At 42.3% G+C, this 22,483-nt stretch overlaps 1 protein-coding gene across 1 annotated transcript; it reads left to right on the top strand.

Moving 5' to 3' along the window:
* Positions 1-514: 514 nt before the first annotated feature.
* Positions 515-21,757, top strand: LOC113880448 (serine protease 46-like). Its single transcript, XM_027522631.1, has 5 exons — positions 515-635; positions 3,388-3,565; positions 3,746-4,002; positions 4,754-4,917; positions 21,503-21,757. Exons 1-5 carry the CDS (start codon positions 515-517, stop codon positions 21,755-21,757), a joined length of 975 nt encoding a protein of 324 aa, XP_027378432.1.
* Positions 21,758-22,483: the final 726 nt, after the last annotated feature.

Below are 22,483 nucleotides of genomic sequence, written 5' to 3'. Positions count from 1 at the left end.
TACTGGGGATGCCTCACAGGCCAGGGAGTAGGCGCTGTCACAAGCCAGATACCTTGTGCTACCACAGACTGGGTGTTAGGCACACAGGGGCACTGTCAAGGCCAAGGCCAAGCCCAGGAGGTCATGGGCCAGACACCAGGTGCTGTCGCAGGCCTTGGGCTTGGCAACAGGTGCGCCATACCAGAGGGGTGTCTGGCAACAGCATCACCTCACAACCCTGGCAGGTCATGACCCAGACCACACTGTCTCCTTAGCTTCCTGATTCTGCCCCACTTCCTGCTATATAAACAAACCATGAGTTCTAGAATTCTCACACAGTGGAGATGCCCTGCCCCCAAGTCCCATTATGAGAACCAGTGAGAGCTGTTCACTTGCTTGCTATGGCCTGTGGGCAGGGAGCTCTTCAGGGCCTCGCATCTCCATTTCCTTCTGCCAGGGCTGACAGTCACCTCTATGCTGAAGGTAGGGCTTTGGGAGCATGAGAAAGAGGCAGGAGGACTCTGCCTGGGTGCCGATGTCAGCCATCCTGATGCCTGAAGGGCCTTCATTTGTTCTTGATGGGTACCTCCTCACCAGACTGCATGGTGTGCCAAGCGTGGGGACCCAGACAGTGGCAAGGCAGTTCCTGTGTGCAGGTGACCATGGACATGAGGAAAGAGCCTTATTAAAAGTGGAAGAAAACGAATAATCTGTGGAATGAGTGAGCTCATTAGGGAGGCACAGTCTCAGAGCAGCAGGACTTGTGCTGAGGACAGTGTGGTGTGTAGGTGGCTGCTCAGCCCCAGAAGGTATCATTCCCATGGCATCATTCTCAGCCGTGTGGTATGTAGGTGGCTGCTCAGCCATGAAAGGCGTCATTCACATGCTTACGTCTCAGCACCCCATGAGGTGGGCCATTTCACCATGGGAACCTGCGGTCCAGAGAACTAAATGCTTATGGAGCCAGGATTCAACACCAATTTTCAATAGACTCTTTGGGGGTAAAAAGTTTGGACCCCATGTGACAAAGTCTGGGATCCCACCCTAACTGACCACATGTAATATTGTGGTGGCAGCCCTGGTTCAGATTTACCTGCCCATTCTGCCCCTTGGCAGAAAATATGCTGGCATGGCATCTGTTGGTCGGGATGTGTCCCCCAACTTAGGGACTTTGTCCTTTTCCCTTAGTGTGACTTGCCTTCCCAGACCAGTTCCTTAAGTGAGGGACTGAATGAATGAGTGCCGTCCTGCTCTCTGCTGTCCTCAGGCGTCTGTGGCGTCTGTGGCTGGTGAGGATAGGCACTGCTCCTCGTTGCTGATGGCTGTGCCTGTGATGATGTGCGGGTGAGGACCTGTGACCTTGTAGGGATGGAGGTCATGAGCCAAGACAGGTGTCTCCATCACCACGTGTGAGGGCAGGTGGTGACATCAGAATACAGCTTGTGAGTGGGAATACTTGGACTCTGGAACTCCAAGGAGGGGTGGAGGTGATCTGCAGTGGTCTCTTGGAGCCACTAAGTGTCCCCTGTGTGTGGAATAGTATCACTGTGCCTATGAGAAGATTGATCTGCAACATCTCACGGCCCCAAATTAATCCATCCTGGTTCCCTAAAGGTTCAGCTGCTGTACTTGGTGCTGGCATCTGGTGCTGGCATCTCCAAGCTGAATCCTGCAAATCTTTCATAAGCTTTTGGGGGAAGAGATCAGAGTCAGTGTTGTCCTGGACATGAGTTCTGAGGAGTGCTATTCTCTGAAACTGAAGAACCCACTACACTTGTGGAGCACAGAAGCAAAGCCCAACCCTTCCTCCTAGCTGTCAGTTCCTTCCTTGCCACTCACTGGCCCCAACAGCGGAAGTGGGAGGAGAATGGGCTGCATTGAACTAGATATGAGATTTAGATTTTCAAGTGGTGAAGTTCATTCTGTGGGACCCTGGCTCTTCAGGGCCTTAGCCTTGTGAGAAAGGAAAGGGCAAGACGTTGGAAGCCATCTCTTTCCTCCCAAAGTCTCCATTGGGGTAGGCTGTAATCTGAAACAAGGTAGCCATAAACCGACCACAGTATATGAGAGAGGCTGGAAAATATAGCCACCCCACCTGGGACAGACAGAAAATAGGACAGCAAGCCACTGGCCAGAGACATGGGCAAGAATGGAGCAATGAGAGGGCAAGGTAGACAAAACTCCATGGAGATGCTGGGGCCTGTGTGGGTGCCTGTGGATCCCTGTAGGGAGCCACTGGTTGAGGGTAAAGGTGACCAGCCTCAGGTGTGGCAAAGAAACCAGCCACCCACATCTGCTAGCAGTACCAACAGCCCTTGGACATGGTGGAACAAGACCAAACATCAGTGGTTTGGGACTCTTAGGGATTGCTCTGAGGCATGGCCCAGTAGATGTTTCTGCTAGTGTATGGGTCGCAAGAGATGATTAGCCTGGTCTGTCTGTTGTTGTACCCTCTCCACCACCACCATAATTCCCCTCCTGCCCCTTTCCCCCATTCCCAGGCAAGGACAAGCTTTGCTTGCTGCTGCTGAGTCCCTGAAGCTCTGGGTGGCACTGCACGCTGAACTGCTTAAGGAAACACTTGCTGGAACCGCGTCTCCTTGAGACAGTGTAAACACATGTCCAAGTTTGCATGTAATGAGGATGTCTCTGACCTCCCTGTGACGGTTCTAGACCAGTCCAAACTTGACAGCAGGTTATACGTTGATAAAACATCTTTTTGTCTTTAATCTCAGTCTCCAACCTTTGCTGTAGAATTTCTCCTTTTCCTGTCCTCAATGATGCTGTTATTAAATACTAGTCCAGGAAGGTCCAGTTCAAAATCTCAGTCTCATAGCCAGTTCAATACAGCCCTGTCTCCTCCCACTCATGCTGTTGGGGCCAGTGAGGGGCAAGGAGGGAACTGACAGCATCTTTACTCATTTCCTGTTATAGTCACAGAGAGCACACCTCCAGGGCTGGTGGTCCATGGACCAGGCCCTGGAGTTGTACAATGTGACGTGACTGTCCGTTGCTTTCTGGCTACAACTGACTAGCAGCCCTGCTCATTGTGCCCCATCACTTAGTGCTTGACTGACTCTCATCCCTCTGATGATTCCCTTTTCCCCTTCACTCCCCTAACCTTTTGCTTGTGTTAACAAGGGAGAAGGGATGACTCCTGGGCTGTTGGATCCGAACAAGCCCTGGAGAGGTTGTCTGGTCCCGGTTGTTTGGAGGCTCTCTTTTTAGCATGGGGCTCCTGCTGCCTCTGGACCTTTGGTTGCCACTTTGGGGGTGGTGAGAAAAGTCCCTCCCCACATGTGCATGCGGCAGTGGCTGCTTGTGACGGCCAGAAGCCTGAGGGCTGCCCCTTGCTGCCTGAGAGTCTGCATGAGGCTGGCATGGCCCCCTCTCTACCTTTTTCCTAAGGGTCCTGGTTCCGGGCTTGTGGTCAGACTAACATCTCCTGCAAGAATGTGAACGGAAAGCTAGTGGAGGTAGGCAAGTGGCCATGGCAGGTGAGCATCCTATTCCTGGGCATGAGCATCTGCAGTGGCTCCCTCATCCACCGCCAGTGGGTCCTTACAGCTGCGCACTGCTTACAGAGGTCAGTCAGGGTGGCCAGCGGTCCCCGGGGCTCTGCTTTTTGGCCTGGGAGCCCCCACTGAATCTGGTGATCCAGGAGTAGGGGCCTGGCTGGGTAGCCCTGTGCTCAGCTTGTGTCTCTCTACCTGTTCCATGTTTGACCTCACTGCTGGTGACCTGCCTCCTACCCGTGACCCTGCAGATCCAAGGACCCCTTGTCATACTCCGTGAAGATGGGAGTTCAGAGCCTCTTGGAAAATGGTACCGAACGTCAAGTTGCTCGCATCACGATTCATGAGGATTTCACTAACCTATCCCAGGATCTTGCCCTCCTGAAGCTCAGGGACTCTGTCTCCTGGTCCCCACTCATCCAGCCTGTCTGTCTACCTAACCCCAAACTCAAGCCATCTTTTGGATCCCTGTGCTGGATGATCGGGTGGGGAAAAGTGGATATTCACGGTAAGTGAAAGCAGGCTGAGGTTCCAAGACACCTGCCTCTTCAGAACATAGCTCCACCAAGGGCTTCTCCATCCCCTTCCTTTATTCACTCCATCAGCAAACATTTCCTGAGCACCTAAGTGTGCTGCACATTGTCCTGAACTCTGTTGATGTGAGAATATATGCAGCACCCTGGTGTAAAAGACACCCATGATGTCCATGGATCTCGGTTCCCAAAGTTAAGTTAAATCCAATGTCAAACTCTCACCTTGCAGCCTGGAAGGAAATTAACTTTGTTACTGGGATTTCCTGTCTGCAGGTGGCACAGGGTCACAGGGGCTACCTAGACATTGGGAGCCGTTTACACAGTTGTTGCCTTGAGCACCGAGACTTCCTGTCCCCTGTTGGTGTCCCTCTGAGGTCCTAGAGTTGAGGAGCCTTTGTGGGGCCCTGCCTTCCAGGGGGTGGCTCCGTCTAGGCTTTAGGATCTTGCCATCTTGGCAGGTAGCAGTGGAGCAGTGCTTAGCCATTCATGCTCATGAAACCTGAATCCTTGGCTTCATTCTGTGCCTGGATGTTGTTCTGAGCCCTCAGGAGACTTTTGCTTGGACTTTTTAATGTGCTTGGGCATTTTCAAAAGTCAGACTGCGGAGTGGGGCCTTTGTGAATCACTATCCTAGGAAATGGCCCTGCCTCCCACATTATGAATCTGGATAGCTCCAAGATGGAGATGAGCTGAAGAGACAGTGAGGCAGGATCTCTCTCTCTCCAGCGAACCCACAGTCCCCCTACAGCCTTCAGGAGGTGGCTGTCAAGATCATAAATAATGATATCTGCAATCAACAGTACAAGTTCCTCTTCTTGACAAACCAGAAGAAGTTACTTGGGAATGACATGATTTGTGCCACCTCTCATTTGGGCATGGACACCTGTCAGGTGCGCAGTGTCTAGACCTGGGCAAGAAGGTGACTGTTAGGGGTCATGCATTCTTTCCCACATGGCACTGGGGGATTAAAAATTGCCTTTCCCTGGGCTTCAGTTTTCCCACTCTGTAAAAACAGGGATGAAAATACTTTTCACTCCTCTTCCCAATTATAGTTAATCATGGCAGTACTTACAGGGAGCTGATGGGTGATAGGCCGTGCGTACTTTCATCTTTAATAGTCATTGCCAAATTGTTTTCCAAAGTGATTGTATTAATCTATATTCTTACAGCAGTGTTTGAAAATTTCACTGCTCTATATCCTTGCCAAATTTTGGTATTGGTCAGACTAACATGTTTTCCATTCTGAGAATGAGAACTAGAGAAATAGTATCCTATGTGGCTGCATGTACATGTTCTGGTTACTAGTGTACTTGTGCATCCTTTCCTATGTTTATTCACCATTCATGATTCTTTTTCTGTGAGTCACTTGTTCAGATATTTTATACATTTTCTATTGTTTGCTGTTTTCTTTTTATTATATTTTTATATTTTGGATACTGATTTTATGTTCATTATATATATTGCAAATGTTTTCTTTTTGAAATCATTTTATATATCATTTTATATATACTGTCTTTGCTGAACAGCAATTTGGATTTTTTTAAAATGTTGTTTTGAAGTATAGTTGATTTACAGTGTTGTGTTAGCAATTTAGTTTTTATTTCAGTCAAACATATATCCATTTTTTCCCCTTTTGGCATATGCTTATTTAAGAAATCCTTCATTTTCCTGAGGTTATAAAGACATTTTCCTATGTTTTCTTTTTTCTAAAAGTTTGGAAATTTTGGTTTCTACATTTAGGTCTTGAATCATGTGTATTCATTTCGTGAATAGTGAAAGTTAGAGGTCTGTTTTTATTTATTTCTGTGTATGGACTACCAGTTTTCCCAGTGTCATTCAGTGAAAAAAACCGTTTCCTCTACTGGCTGTCACCAATAATCTCATAAATCAAATTTCTGTATACACAAAGGATAATTTCTTGAGTTGGACATCTTAACTTTTTTTCATCTTTAATACAAGTGTTTCTTTTGGTTTTTTAAAATTGAAGTATAGTTGATTTATTGTGTTAGTTTCAGGTATATAGCATAAAGATTCAGTGTTTTTGCAGATTATATTCCATTATAGGTTATTACATGATAATGAGTATAATTTCTGTCCTGTACAGTATACGCTTATTTCTTATCTATTTTATATATATTGAATAGTAGTTTGTATCTGTTAATCCCATACCCCTAATTTGTTCCTCCCCGCGTCCCTTCTCCCTTTGGTAATCGCAAGATTGTTTTCTGTATCCGTGACTGTGTTTCTGTTTTGTGTATACATTCATTTGTATTCTTTTTTAGATTCCACATGTAAGTGATATCATGTAGTATTTGTCTTTATCTGACTTATTTCACTAAGTGTAATGTTCTCTGGGTTCATCCACATTGCAAGTGGCATTATTTCATTCTTTTTTATTGACTGAGTTATATTCCATTGTGTGTGTGTGGGTATCATATCTCCTTAAGCCAATTGTCTGTTGATGGGCACTTGGGTTACTTCCATGCTGTTAAAGTGCTGCACTCAATATGCCAGCAAATTTGGAAAACTGAGCAGTGCCCACAAGACTGGAAAAGGTCAGTTTTCATTCCAGTGCCAAAGAATGTTCAAACTACCACACAATTGCACTCATTTCACATGCTAACAAGGTCATGCTCAAAATCCTCCAAGCTAGGCTTTAACAGTATGTGAACTGAGAACTTCCAGATGTACAAGCTGGATTTAGAAAAGGTAGAGGAAACAGAGATCAAATTGTCAACATCTGTTGGATCATAGAAAAAGCAAGAGAATTCCAGAAAAACATCTACTTCTGCTTCATTGACTACACTAAAACCTTTGTGTGGATCACAACAAATTAGGGAATTCTTAAAGAGATAGGAATACCAGACAAACTTAACTGCTTCCTGAGAAACCTGTATGCAGGTCAAGAAGCAATAGTTAGAACTGAACATGGAACAATAGACTGGTTCAAAATTGGGAAAGGAGTGTGTCAAAGCTGTATATTGTCACCCTGTTTATTTAACATATGCGGAGTACATCATGTGAAATGCCGGGCTGGATGAAGCATAAGCTGGAATCAACATTGCCAGGAGAAATATCAATAACCTCAGGTATGCAGATGACACCACCCTTATGGCAGAAAGCAGAAGAGGAACTAAAGAGCCTCTTGATGAAGGTGAAGGAGGAGAATGAAAGTGAAAGTCACTCACTTAAGTCTGACTCTTTGCGACCCTGTGAACTATACAGTCCATGGAATTTTCTAGGCCAGAATACTGGAGTAGGTAGCCTTTCCTTTCTCCAGGGGATCTTCCCAACCCAGTGACCGAACACAGGTCTCCTGCATTGCAGTCAGATTCTTTACCAGCTGAGCCACAAGGGAAGCCTAAGAATACTGTAGTGGGTGGCCTATCCCTTCTCTAGTGGATCTTCCTGACCCAGGAATCCAACCAGGGTCTCCTGCATTGAGGTTGGATTCTTTTTTTTTTTTTTAATATAAATTTATCCAACTGAGTTATCAGGGAAGCCTGGAGAGTGAAAAAGCTGGCTTAAAACTCAACATTCAAAAAACTAAGATCATGGCATCCGGTCACATCACTTCATGGCTAATAGATGGGGAAACAGTGGAAACAGTGGCAGACTTTATTTTCTTGGGCTCCAAAATCACTGCAGATGGTGATTGCAGCCGTGAAATTAAAAGTCTTGCTCCTTGGAAGAGATGCTATGAGAAACCTAGACAGCATATTAAAAATCAGAGACATTACTTTGCTGACAAATGTCCTCCTAGTAAAAGCTATGGTTTTTCCAGTAGTCATGTACGGATGTGAGAGTTGGATCATAAAGAAGGCTGAGCACCAAGGAATTGATGCTTTCAAACTGTGGTGTTGGAGAAGACTCTTGAGAGTCCCGTGGACTGCAAGGAGATCAAACCAGTCAATCCTAAAAAATATCAACCCTGAATATTCATTGGAAGGACTGATGCTGAAACTGAAATTCCAATACTTTGGCCACCTGATGTGAAGAGTCAATTCATTGGAAAAGACCCTGATGCTGGGAAAGATAGAAGGCAGGAAAAGGGGATGACAGAGGATGAGATGGTTGGATGGCATCACCAACTCAATGGATATGAGTTTGAGTAAACTCTGGGAGATAGTGAAGGACAGGCAAGCCTGGCATGCTGCAGTCCATGGGGTCTCAAAGAATCAGATACAACTGAGCAACTGAACAACAACAAATTAAATCTGTAGATTGAGTAGTATGGCCGTTTTAATAATATTTTGAAATCCAAGAGCACAGATTATCTTTGCATTTCTTTCAGTCATCTTCAGCTTACTTCATCAGTGTTTTATGGTTCTCAGTGTATAGGTCTTTCACCTCCTTGGTTAAGATTATTCCTAGGGTTTTGTTTTTTTTTTTTTTACAAGATTTTGAACAGGATGGTTTTTTTACTTTCTCTTTCAGATATTTCACTAGGGTACAAAAATGCAATAACTTTCTGTATATTAATCTTGGATCCTGAAAACTTACTGAATTCATTTATTCTAATAGTTTTGGATGGAAACTTTAGGGTTCTCAATATAGAGTATCATGTCATCTGCAAATGTGACAATTTTCTCTCCCCCCTTTCAATTTGCATATATTTTATTTCTTTTTCTTGTCTGATTGCTATGGATAGGGCTTCCAGTACTATATTAAATAACAGTGACCAAAAAAAATATATATATATAACAGTGACAAGAATGGGCATCCTTGTCTTCTTCCTGAATTCAGGAGGAAGGCTTTCAGCTTTTCACCATTGAATATTATGTTGGCCCTGATTTTGTCATAAATGACCTTTATCATGTTGAGATATGTTTCTTCTATACCCACTTTGATGAGGGTTTTTATTATGAATGGATATTGAATTTTATCGATGCATTTCTTGGCATCTACTGAGATGATCATGTGGGTTTTCTTTCATTTTGTTAGTGTGGTGTATAATATTGATTTGTGTATGTTAAACCATCCTTGTGACCCTGGAGTAAACCCAGTTTGATCATGGTGTATGATCTTTTTAATGTATTGTTGGATTCAGTTTGCTAATATTTTGTTGAGGATTTGTGCATCTATATTCATAAAAGATGTTGGCCTGTAATTTTCTTTTCTGATCTTTGTCTAGTTTTGATATTAGGGTAATGGTGGCCTCATAGAATGAATTTGGGAGTATCCCCTCCTCTTTAGTTTTTTGGAATAGTTGGAGAAGGATAGGGATAACTTTTTTTTTTTTTCTGTGTTTGATAGAATTCCTCAGTGAAGCTGTTCAGACCTCAACCTCCAGGGAAGTCCCTAAAAATAAACTGATTCTGTTTTTTTTTGCCTCATGTGGGATCTTAGTTCCAGGACCAGGGATTGAACCCATGCCCCCTCAATGGAAGCACAGAGTCTTAACCACGACAGATCTGAACTTTTGTTTGCAGGCCATGTTTTTGTTTGTTTGTTTTACAGAATCTGTTTCACTTATAATGATTACGATTAGTCTATTCAAATTGTTTCTTTTTGACTCAGTCTTGGCAAGCTATATGTTTCTAGAAATTTGTCCAATTTTGTCCATTTCTTCTGTATTGTCCAGTTTGTTGACATTTAAGTGTTTATAGTATTTTATTATGATTTTTGTACATCTATGATATTGATTGTTATTTCTTTTCTTTCTTTCTTGTTTATTTGGGTCCTCTTTTATTTTTGATGAGACTGGCTAAATGTTTATCAATTTTGTTAATCTTTTCAAAAGGATCAGCCCTTGGTTTCATCCTTCTTTTCTATTTTTTTAAATCTCTGTTTTAATTATTTCATCTCTTATCTTTATGATTTCCTTCCTTCTGCCAACTTTGGACTTTCTTTGTTCTTCTTTTTCTAATTCTTTTAGGTGGTAGGTTAGGTTGTTTATTTGAGATTTTTCTCTTTTTCCCTTGAGGAAGGCCTGTATCACTATAAACTTCTCTCAGAATGTTTTTGTCTTTGATATCATCATTAACTCATTGATTTTTAGTAGCATGTTGTTTAGTCTCCATATATTTGTTTTCCAGTTTTTCTGTAGTTGATTTCTAGTTTTATATTGTTGTGGTCGGAAAAATGCTTGATATAATTTCTATCCTATTAAATTTGTTGAGGCTGGTTTTGTGACCTAGTGTGTGAGATAACCTGGAGAACAGTCCATGCTCACTTGAAAAGAGTGTGTATTCTATTTTTTTTTTTTTTAATGTGGTGTCCTGTAGATATCAAGTACAACTGATCTTTGGTGTCACTTAGGAACTCTGTTGCCTTATTGATTTTCTTTCTGAATGATCTGTCCATTGAGATCAGTAGGGTATTAAAGTCTCCTACTGTTACTGCGTTATTGTCAGTTTCTCCCTTTATGTCTGTTAGTATTTGCTTTGTATTTAATTGCTCCTGTATTAAGTGTGTGTGTTAACAAGTGTAATATCCTCTTCTTGTATTGACCCCTTTATCATTATATAATGTGCTTCTTTGTCTTTTATTATAGCCTTTGTTTTAGAGTCTGTTTTGTCTCATTTAAGTATTGCTACCCCTACCTTCGGAGAAGGCAGTGGCACCCCACTCCAGTACTCTTGCCTGGAAAATCCCATGGACGGAGGAGCCTGGTAGGCTGCAGTCCATGGGGTCGCTAAGAGTCAGACACGACTGAGCAACTTCACTTTCAGTTTTCACTTTCCTGCATTGGAGAAGGAAATGGCAACCCACTCCAGTGTTCTTGCCTGGAGAATCCCAGGGACGGGGGAGCCTGGTGGGCTGCCGTCTATGGGGTCGCACAGAGTCGGACACGACTGAAGTGACTTAGCAGTAGCAGTACCCCCACCTTCCTGTCGTTTCCATTTGCATGAATTCCATTTTCTGTCCCCTTGCTTTCAGTCTGCGTATGTCTTTTGCCCTGAACTGAGTCTCTTGTAAGCAGCGTAATGAAGGGTCTCATTTGTTTTTTTGGTATCCAGTAAGTCTCTCTATGTCTTTTGATCAGAGGATTTAGTCCACTGACATTTAAAGTTTTTATTGGCAGGTATGTACTTATTGCTATTTTATTCCTTGCTTTCCAGTGTGTTTGTAGTTCTTACTTGTTCCTTTCTTCTTCCTTTTGCTTTTCCAATGTGGCTTGATAATTTTCTTTAATAGTATGCTTGAGGTCTTTTCTATTTGGTTTTTGTGTATACACAACCTACAATAAGTATGCTTTTGAGTTGTGGTTACCATGGAATTTATATATGTTGATCCATAATTATATCTAGTTGCTTTAAAAAGAAGTCATTCAAGTTCAAATACATTCTAAAAGATCTACTTATTTACTCCCCTTCTCCGGATTTTGTGTTTTTGATGTCATATTTTACATCTTCATGCTTGCCCCTTTACTGTTTATTGTAGTGATAGCTTACAGTGAACGTAAGATTCATGATCTCTGAAGAAGATTTAGCTTCGGGACCAGGGACCAGGCATGATCACTCAAGAGCTTTTGCATAGCAGAGTATTATTAAAGTGAAAAAGGGACAGAGAAATCTTTTGACATAGACATCAGAAGGGGAATAGAAAGTGCCCCCATCCCTATTCTTAGCAAGGGAATTATAGATTTTTTAATTGGTTATTGCAATAAATCAAATAATGTCTCAAGGTTGTAAAGATCTTACTAGACCCACTCGCCCAATATACATTTTAAGATAACAGGATTAGTCAGAAGGTTTTCAGGAAGGAGAAACATGTCCTCAAGCAGGATACGTTATTGTTATATAATCCTTACTAAGGAATGTAGGAAAAATAGTTTGTCCTTTCCTTCTCCTTGAGAGCCCCGGACCCCTTTCTCCTCCTTGGGGACCCTGGACTTTTTAATCAACCTGCCTAGGAATTGACCGTCTCAGCAGTTATAGTTGCTTTTATAGTTTTTGTTTGTTTTTTATTCTATGTTTTGAATTATTTAAGTGATCTCAATGCTTACTATATAGTTTGCCTTTCCTATTGGGATTTTCCTTTCCCTATAGATTCTTTCTTTTCCATTTAGAGAAGATGCTCAACATTTCTTTCAGAATGGTTTAGTGTAACTGAATTCTTTTAGTGTTGCTTGTCTGAGAAATTTTTTCTCTCTACTTCTGTTCTAAATTATAATATTGTTGGGTAGAGTATCCTAGGTTTCAGGTCTTCCCGTTTTCATGAATTTGAGTATATTATGCCACTTCCTTCTGGTCTGCAAAGCTTTTGCAGAGAAATCAGCTGATAGCTTTAAGGGGGTTCCCTTGTACATGACTCTGTTTTTCTCTTGCTGCCTTTAGGATTCTCTCTTTAACTTTTGCCATTAAAAATATTTATTTATTTATGGCTGTGTTGGTTATTTGTTGCTGCAAGGACTTTCTCTAGTTGCAGCAAGTGGGGGCTAGTAGTTGTGATGCAAAGGCTTCTCACTGTGATGACTTCTCGTTGCAGAGTGCGGGCTCTAGGGTGGGTAGGCTTCAGTAGCTGTGGTGGACAGGCTTAGTTGCTCCACTACATGTAGAACCTTCCCAGACTAGGGATCCAACCCATGTCCCCTGTGTTGCAAGGTGGATTTTTAACCACTGGACCACCAGGGAAGTCCTAATTTTTGCCATTTTAGCTATAATATGTATTGGTGTGGGAATGTTTTGATTCATTTTGTTTGGGACCCTCTGTGCTTTCTGTACCTGGATATGTTTCCTCCTTTAGGCTTAGGAAGTTTTTAGCCATAATTTCTTCAAATACATTTTCTTTTTGTAAAAATTATTTATTTGACCGTGCTGGATCTTTGTTAATGCATGGGCTTTCACTAGTTGCGGCGAGTGGGGGCCATTCTTCATTGTGGTATTCGGGCTTCTTATTGTGGTGGCTTCTCTTTTTGTGGAGCATGGGCTGTAGGCACACAGGCTTTAGTGGTTGTGGGGCATGGGTTCAGTAGTTGTGGCTCATGGGCTCAGGTGATCCATGCATGTGGGATCTTCCTGGACCAGGGGTTGAACTCATGTCCTCTGCATTGGCAGGCGGAATCCCAATCACTGGACCACCAGGGAAATTCCTTCAAATACATTTTCAATCCCCTTCTCTCTCTTCTCCTTCCGGAATCCCTATTATGCATACATTGGCACCTTTATATTACACCCACAGATCTCATATTTTGCTTTATTTATTTATTTTTTTGTTTTTCATTTGTCTCTCTGCTGTTCAGATTTGGTGATTTCCATTCTTCTATCTTCCAGATCTCTTATGTATTCTTCTTTTTTATTTTGTTGGCTATTCATTGCCTCTAGAGTGCCTTTTATCTCAGAAATTGATTTATCTATTTTTGATTGGGCCTTCTTTGTAGTTCTGCTTTCTTGTTAAAATCATCTATGTTTATACTAATAATTCTTTCTTAATTCACTTAGCATTTTTATTACCAACTTAAAAAACATTTATTTATTTGGCTGCACCAAATAAATGGTCTTAGTCGTGGCACAGGGAATTGTCAATCTCAACATGTGGCATCTTTAGTTGGGGCAGGAGAACTCTTAGTTGCAGCACGTGGGGTCTAGTTCCTTGATCAGGAATTGAACCCAGGCCCCCTGCATTGGGCATGCAGAGTCTTAGCCACTGGGCCACCAAGGAAGTCCCTATTACCAACTTTTTGAACTCAGTGTCTGGTAGACTGATTATCTGTTTCATTATTTGTTCAGGGGTTTTCTTTTGTTCTTTCAGCTGGGAGTAAGTTTCTTTCAATTTTACTTAACTTTCTCTGTCTATGAATTTAGGTGAAACACAGTTGTCTGCTGTTGTCTTGAAGGGGTGATGTTTTTATGTGGAAGTGTCCCTTCGTAGACTGTGTGTGCCCAGTGTCTTTGCTGTGAGGGCTGGATTTGATGTAGATGCCAGCCAAGTCTTTCCTCATGGTGTGCTGGCCACTATCACCTTGATGGAAGGTGTGGCTGCTGTTAGAGGAGCTACAGACTTTGCAGGGTAGGAGCTGGGACTTCCTCTCTGCTCCCTCTGTGTGGCCACCCCCTCAAGGGTGGAGTTTGCTCCCACGTTGCTAGGAAACCCTGAGGTCGAGTTCAAGCTAATTCTGTTCCTTTTAAGTCTGTGTTTTTCTTCTCCCTACACTGGGGCTTTTGCCCCGAAGGAGGGGAGTGCTGGAGTAAATGGGGCTTGTGTGCTCACACAGGGCTGTTGCGCTGCCGGTGTAGGCTTCTGGGGCTCTGCTCACACATAGCCCAAGACTGAGTCTTTTCCCCTGCTTGGTTGTCCCACTTCTGGTGCTGTATCGTGGTGCGGAATGGGAGTGGGGATGGTGGTGTTGGTTGCAAGGGTTCAAGTGGCTGTACTGCCACCAGAGGCCCAGGCTGTCTCTGTGGTGCTGTTTGAGTAAGTGCTGTTTGAGTAAGTGCCAACCATGGCCACTGTCCCCACATTTGGACCCCACCCCACACCCCTCTGCTGCCTCTGCCTTGCTAGACTGAGTCTTTTCTCAGGACCCAGCTGCCCTCCATTCTGTGCTAAGCTGTGGCATCACGTGAGTGGGGTTTAAGTTTAAGGCAGTAAGGCAGCAGTCATTAGGCAGACGTCTCTCTAACCTGTCATTAAGCTAGCACTGGCACATTCCTCGTGTGTGGCATCTAGGTTTCTCCTGCCTATCTGTCCCAGTGGTTCTCCCAGCAGCCAAGGGGGCTTGTCTCCTCCATGTAGGACCCCAGAACTGGGATGGCCAGTCTATGGCTCACTCCTCAAGGTGAGGTTTTACTGTGCAGTCTTTCTTCTCCTCTTAGACCCCTTCCAGGGGCACAGGTCCTGACCCGATGCTTTTTTTCCTGTCAGACTTGGTTACATGGGGATCCTTCTTGCAGCCTTGGTTGTCCAGGAGTTCTGCCAGTCCCAGATTTATCTTTTTTAGATTATTTTCCCATATGGACCATTACAGAGTATTGAGTAGAGTTCTCTGTGCTATACAGTGGGTCCTCATTGGTTATCTACTGAGAAGTTTGACTTTAAATCAAGTCTAGCTTTGTGCTTACTGTGTGGGTGTGTGTATTCTGATTTCTAAACTGAGACATTTATATGACAGTGTAATCACAGTGATTATGATTACAATAGTCACAGTGAGCAAAACATTCTGATTCTGCCCACTTTTTACCCAGGATCAAGGAAATACATTTTAAAGGGACAAAAGGGTTCAAATGAAGATGCTTATTGTGTTCAGTGTACCATTTACACTTTTCCCTGTCCTTTGCCCATGTTTTTCTATTAAACTACTTTTCTTTTTATTGATTTGTAAGAACTGTAGCTATTATATGCTGTGGTAATTACTGGTAAGGAACATCATGTCTTTTTCAACTTAATTTTAGTGGCTTATAAAATATGTGTATGTATACACTCATACTAATGGATAGAGAAAATAAAACAAATATGGTTAAACATTAAATCAGCGGGTCTGAGTAAAAATATTATACTCATAACTTTTTGGTCAATCTTTTTTTATTAATTACTTTTATTGCCGGTTCCCCTGGGTCTTAGTTGCTGTGCTCGGGCCTCCTCTGGTTGCGGCGAGCAGGAGCTGCTCTTTGTCGCATTGGTGCGCCGGTTTCCCGCTGCAGTGGCTCCTCTTGTGGAGCACAGGCTCTAGGCTCGGGCTTTAACAGTTGTGGTGCACGGGCTTAGTTGCCCTGGACACGTGGAATCTTCCTAGACCAGGGATCAAACTCATGTCCCCGGCACTGGCAGGCGGATTCCTATCTACTGCACCACCAGGGAAGTCCTGTAAGTCTTGAATTACTTCAAAATCAAAAGTTTGGGTTTTTTTTTAAACTTTGGAAACAGGAAGTTTTAACCCTTTGTGAAATGCTTTACAATTCCACCCTACTTGTTCACGATTTACCTTCTTTGGGTATGGATTTGTTCTCATAGAGTTAATTAAAATTTCCATATGTCCACATTTATCATTATTTCCCTTAGTGATTGTAGTTTTCATGCTGTGCTTAGAAATCTTTCCCACCCTAAGATTTTTAAAATTCTTTACTCATATATGTTCTTAATTATTTTCTTTAAATATTTTACTTTCGATTCATCTGGAAGGGTGAGAGAAGAAACCAGTTAGGTCAACAATTTTTATTGAATACTTTTTTGGGGCGATGAATTAGAAATGCCCTCTTTATTATGTTATACATTTCCATCTTATTTTGTGTATTTCTGTCCTTTGCAGTCTTGTTCCTATGCCACCACCACTGTTTTAAAATTATTATAGCTCTACAATTCCTTTTTGTGTGTGGTAAGGCAAGTCCTCCTTTATTATTTTTATTTTAAAGAATTTACCTGGCTGTTCTCCCACGTTCATTCAAATTGAACAATCTTTGTTTCAAGGTATTTTCTAATTTCTTCTTTGATTTAATTATTGACTCACTGGTGTTTTAGTAGCATGTCGTGTAGTCTCCATATGTTCTTTTTTCCCCATTTTCTCTTGAACAGTCTTAGTACAATATAAAAGGAAAATCATGGTGATTTTGGTGGAAATTAATAGATTGATTGAGGGAAAAATAGACCCTATTTTGGTTTATTTCTTTGTGTCTCTAGAGCAACAGTTTATATAGCTTTCTCTATATAGTTATTGCATGCCCCCCTTCTTAAGTTTATTCCTAGGTGTTTTATATCACATCTCTATTGTGAGCAGTATTTTTTTTCAGTGTATTTTCTGTTTGTATTATATCAATATATTGATTTTTGTGTGTATTTACTTTGTACTAAGCAAGCTTCCTAGGTATAGTGGATTCTCTTTAATTTTGTAGGCCCAGAGACACATCATCTGCAAACAGTGATAAATTTGTCTCCTACTTTTCAATATTATGCCTATTTCTTTTTCTATTTTTTTGTAATATCAAAAATCATATTCCAGAACAATCCCTCTGTCTTCCATGAGACACTGTGCTATCTTGTTTTAGTTATATGTCTTATAAACAATATAAGGCTCAGTGCCTTATACTTTCCAACACATTTGGGAGGCTTTCCTTTAACCCATTTACCAAGAAGAATGTTTCTTTTTATACCCCTCACTTTATATACTGGTTTGATATTTTTTCCACTCCACTTTTTCCCTGTAGTGGTTTAGAAGTTGTTGTATCTCAGGGTCATTCTCCTGTTGGTCACCTGATAGTTTCCACACATGTATTTAAATTTAACACCCAGGGTTAATCAATGTCTACAGCTTCCTCAGAAGAACAAGAACCTTCCTTCCTTTTGACTTGCCCTACTTCCATCCACCAGACTCATTTTGTTGAAAACATCTAGGAGTTCAGCTCACTGAACCCTTTTATTATATTCCAAGAGTTTTTGTTGACTCTCTTGGGCTTTCCATGTCTATGCCCATATGAGCTATGATTAGTGATGATTTTGCCTCTTTCGTTTTCATGATTTTTACTTTTTCCATTATTCTGGGTACTGTCCCTGAAAGCAGCCTGGAATTGTGGCTCTGCTTTTTCTTGTTGCTGACCTTCTTGGACATGCTCCCCACACTTCATGATGAAGCATCTTGCTAACATGGCATATCATCTGTGGAGGAGAGAGTGATTGCTTTCTGTTTCACTGTGGCATTTTATTTCAGGAACGAATGCTAAACTTCATAAAACGTGTTTTCTGCGGCTATCAAGATGACTGTATACTCTTCAGCATGCTAAGTTGGTTCTGTGAACAGATTCCTCATGTCCATTTACCCTGCCTGCTAGGATCAGCTCTCCCTGGTCATAGTTGCCTTGGTTTCATTCATCTGTTGTATTCAGATTTATAATATCCTTTTTTAGGATATGTTTAATTTCTTTCTTCATCCAACAGACCACCCTGTACTGGGCCCTGGACCAGACACAGGATGGTGGTGGTGCACAGCCCAGGAAAGGTGCAGCCAGGGAACAGCAGTCCCGTGAGACGCCATACACGCAGTCTTTGCATCGTGTTTTGTTTTCCTCCAGGGAGACTGGGCTGCATTTAAGGTGTGTTGAGAAAGGCACTCTCCTTGTCAAATTATAGAGTCACAACTATGCTTCACTTGAAAGTACAATCTATGTTCTAGAACATTTGAAATGACATAAATTATCTGCTCCTTGAACGCTAGAAAGAAGTTGCCTGTAAAACCACATAGACCTGTTCTCATTTGAAGGGGTAGTTCTTGAGCAGTATTTTATGTTATTTTGTCCATGGTTATTGGCTTATGATTTGTATTTTCTTAAGAATTATTCATTTCATCTAGAATTTAAATCCATAAAGAGAAAGTTATAAACAGTCTTCAGATCCTAGAAAGTGTATTTTCCCTGAATCTGACTTTAATCTCTTCTACTTACACCACAAAATATTTGCATTTTCCTCCTCTTTCAGTTTTCCTTGGTAGGACTTAAAAGGTATTTATATATTTTGTTGTTTTTTAAGAAAAAGTGATTGATTTTATTTCTCAAGTCCATGATTTTTTTGCTTTCTAATGCATGACATCTCCTTTTTGCCTTTATTAATTCCATTTTAATTGTCTTCAGCTGAATGTGCAGTGATAAATAATTGATAATAATTTATTTTCATTCCCTCTTGTTTGATGTTAAAAGTATTTAGACTAAGACTATTTTGTGTGCAGTTTTGGCCCACATCCCATGGACTTTGCAATATATGCTATTCTTATTTTTCTGCATTCCAATTGTAGATTTAATTCTGTTTTTATTTTAGCATTTTTGAAAGTTAATTTTTTTTCCTCTGATGGGGGTGTTTCACATTTTTTTATTGGGTTATGGCTTTATTTCACTGTGGTAAGAGAATGTCCACATAGGATCTTTCTTTTGCCCTCCAATTTTCTCTCTCTTTTTCTCTGACTTTTCTTTAACTCTGGATTCCCAGAGTCCAGTCAACCATCTCTCTCAGGTAAGGGTCCTCACACTTTCATTACTAGCTTAATTATCACTGGCTTGATTTTCCCCTTCATCTTCCATTTTCTCTCCCCACATAAGGCCCCTACTGAAATGTGTTTAGTAATGTCTTTAAAGATGTTTGTATCTTTGAAAAATGTGTAGCATGATATATGGGTATTTTAATTTACATAACTGATGTTGTTCTACATTCCCCTCCTGTATTTGTTTGTTGGGGAATCTCAATTTGTTAGAGAATCCACATTAGTTTTATTCTTTTGAGTCATTTCCCCCATTGCCCTATGTCAAATCTTTCTCTCTCCTCCATTTTGGGAGGAGCCCATAATTTTCAGTTACTTTCAGTTAGTAAATGCCTTGTCCTATTATAAGCCTCAATTTAAAAATCAGTTTGATTTAAACTTCACCAAGCCCACTCTACCTCCCTGGAATTTTGTTATGGTGGGGTCCAAATTAATTTTTCTCTGTCAATTTCCCTACTACCTACAACAGAGACCTCCTTTTCCATAGTCATGACACTTTCTGGAGCATGTGCCAAGTTTCCTCACTTGCAGGCATCTGGCTGGCTCTCCATTGCCCCAGTGGTCTATTTTTCTATTTCTATGCTAGTGCCATAGTTTGTATAATTATAGCTTTGAAATAGATCTAACTCTGGTTAGATATATCTCCAGTCCACAGCGTCTCCAGTTTGCTCTTTTTTTCCTCAAACTTGTCATAGAATTCATGGCCTTTATCCTTTAATATTAGTTCTAGAATCAGATTGTCAAGGTCCTGAAAAAATCCTGGTAGCATTTTACTTGGAATTGCTTGAATGTTAGAGGTCAATGCAAGAACTGACATTGTCACAATATTTTGACTGTTTTACTCTCTAATGAATAAAGATAAAAGATATTTATAAAATGTGTTTGGAGAACAAAGAATAACACAGTCAATACCCATACCTTCACCACCAAGCCTACAAAATAGTGCATCACCAGAAACTTTGAGGCTCTCATGTGATGATTTCTGAATATCAAACTGTGAAGGCTCTGATGCTGCTTTTGGTTTTTTCTGCTGGCTGACATTTGCTCTTGGTGCCTCAACTTCCCTGTGTGCGCAGTGATGTTTTAAAAGTGATGACATGCTCTTTAGAGTGTTCTTCGTGGGAGTTTGCTGAAGCATGGCTTGAAAAGTGAGGTCCTTCAGACAGAATCTATATTTGCTTCTGCCAGGTACCAGGGCATAAAGCCAACCAAGAACTGCTTTAAATGATGTTCTTGGCTCAATTTTTTTTAATCACCCAGACAGTGTGAATTTGAATTACAAGTTCACATGAGGGCAGGTGTTCCTAGTTTATCCTCACGCAGAAGGTATGGTCCTTTTTGGCAGGAATAACTTTTTGCAGGAGGTTTCCTCTTGGGCTCCCCATCTTGAGCAGGCTCTGGGTTTTGCATTTTGTCTTTTGCACCCATGAATAAGGCTGTGAAAACCAAAACTCAGTTTCACTGGGTTTGGCCCATGGCCTTGGAGCAAAAAGTCATCTTCTGGGCTTAGCTGTCAGCTCTCTGGGTTTCAGCCCTCCCTTGGGTTTTGCAATCTGAGGAGTCTATTTTCTTGCCAGCTCACCCATGCATTTAAAATGATAATTAAAAAAAACTCACATGTTATCTTAAGTAAGGTGGGATAGGGGATCTAGCCTTCCATGTTGCAGGAAGCCAGATGCTGAGAATTGACAGTTTTACATTGTTTTAAATTGCCTCACCTAAGAACAATAGTATATCTGTACATTAATGTAGGTCTTCCTTTATCTTATTAAGTATGATTTTGTTATTTGTCCTTATGTATCTTATGCACTCTTCATTAGATTATATCTTATAAATCTTGGTTTGCTGCTGCTGCTGCTGCTAAGTCGCTTCAGTTGTGTCCGACTCTGTGCGACCCCATAGATGGTAGCCCACCAGGCTCCCCCGTCCCTGGGATTCTCCAGGCAAGAATTCTGGAGTGGGTTGCCATTTCCTTCTCCAAATCTTGGTTTACATTACATTAAAATATATATGTATACATATAGGGAGGGAGGGAGAGCATGGGCTATTTTTCTGATTTATAAAACTTTTCAACAATACTAAAAAGTATAGAATAGTTTAAAAAATCATAAACCCATCAGCAGCAGAAATAAAAGCTGTTACCTTTTGATGTTTGCTGTTGTAAACATTATTCTTACATTTGCCTCTGCTTTGCATGAAAAGAGGGAACAGATTTATTTGCATTTCAAATAGTTCATTATGCCAGCCAGATGGTAGGAAAGGAGGAAGTCAAGGGTAACACCTTGGAGGCCCACCACAATTTAGAGAGAGGGCAGAGGAGGGGACCAGGGAGTTATGGTCAGAGGGTTAGCAGGGGAGTGAAGAAAGAGACCAGTGTGATCCTGAGCTCAGGCCCCAGAACAGCGCTTCCATGTCACAGGGCAGGATCCTAGCTATGCCTCATTGTCAGGGACAGCACGAGCCTAATACAGCCCATGTTAAGGACATGGCCTGGGAAGGTGCAAATTTATTTGTCCAGGACCTGCAAGGAGGCCCTCCTGCTGCCTCTCTTATGCCGCCCTTGCTCCCCTCCACAGAGTAACTCTGGCAATTCCCTGGTCTGCCAAATGGACAACTCTTGGATTCAGATGGGGGTGGTGACCTGGAGCTTTAGCTGCAACCGGCGCCACTTCCCGGCTGTCTACACCAGCACCTCCTACTTCACTAACTGGATGAGGAAGCAGATCGGTGACGTGAAGTTCGTCAGCAGGGCCGGGCCTGCCTGCCTTAGCCCAGTCCTCCTCACTAGCTCCATCCTGCTGATCTCCTCGGGCTGCCTGTGGCTCCTGTGAATGATGTTTCCTGGGCGTCCCTCCCCGATGCAGCTGCTTCCTCTCCTCTGTCTGTCCTGAGGAGAAGCGGAGACTGGAGGAACACAGGACATCAGGGCAAGTCCATGGGGGAGGGTTCCAGAACCACTGTTTTTTCAATTGTTCAATGAAGATGCTCTTGAACTTTGTGTCACCGAAGTCATCATCTTTTTTCTAGACTCTGGCCAGAGCCTCCCCACCCCCAAGAGGCCTGCTGTCTTCTCAAGGGGAGCCTCCCTGATAGCCTTCCTTGTACTTGTACTCATCCTGTTCCCCTCTCTGGGCTGCAGTTGCCTCTTCTACCAATATGAAGCTGGGCTCTGTGATCCCCACTCCCTGCTTAGTAACCCAGCACTCCAGCAGTCCCCAGGTCCCCATGGCCATGCCCTGGGTCTCTGACCACAGTTTCCCCTCATTTCCTTACCATGAGGGTTGTCTTCTTCCCAGGAAACTCAAAATGACCAGACCTGCACTTGTAGATTCAGTTCCAGAACTTGTGGGCCTCTCTCAAGCCCTCATATCACCCTAAGAGTCTACAGAGCTTGACCAGTTCCTCCTCCCTCCCCAGCAGGAATGAGTGAGGATGGGGGGCAGGGAGGGGCAAGGCAGAGCGCCTGCTTAGGTGACTGTGGGGGGTGACTGCACCCTAAACTCCGGAGCTGCCTTAGTGACATCTGTCATACTCTGAAGAGGAAGACTAGGCCCCAG

This window comes from Bos indicus x Bos taurus, chromosome 22 (assembly GCF_003369695.1).
Source record: "Bos indicus x Bos taurus breed Angus x Brahman F1 hybrid chromosome 22, Bos_hybrid_MaternalHap_v2.0, whole genome shotgun sequence".
Lineage (NCBI taxonomy): Eukaryota > Metazoa > Chordata > Mammalia > Artiodactyla > Bovidae > Bos > Bos indicus x Bos taurus.
This window is presented reverse-complemented; position numbering and strand designations above follow the sequence as displayed.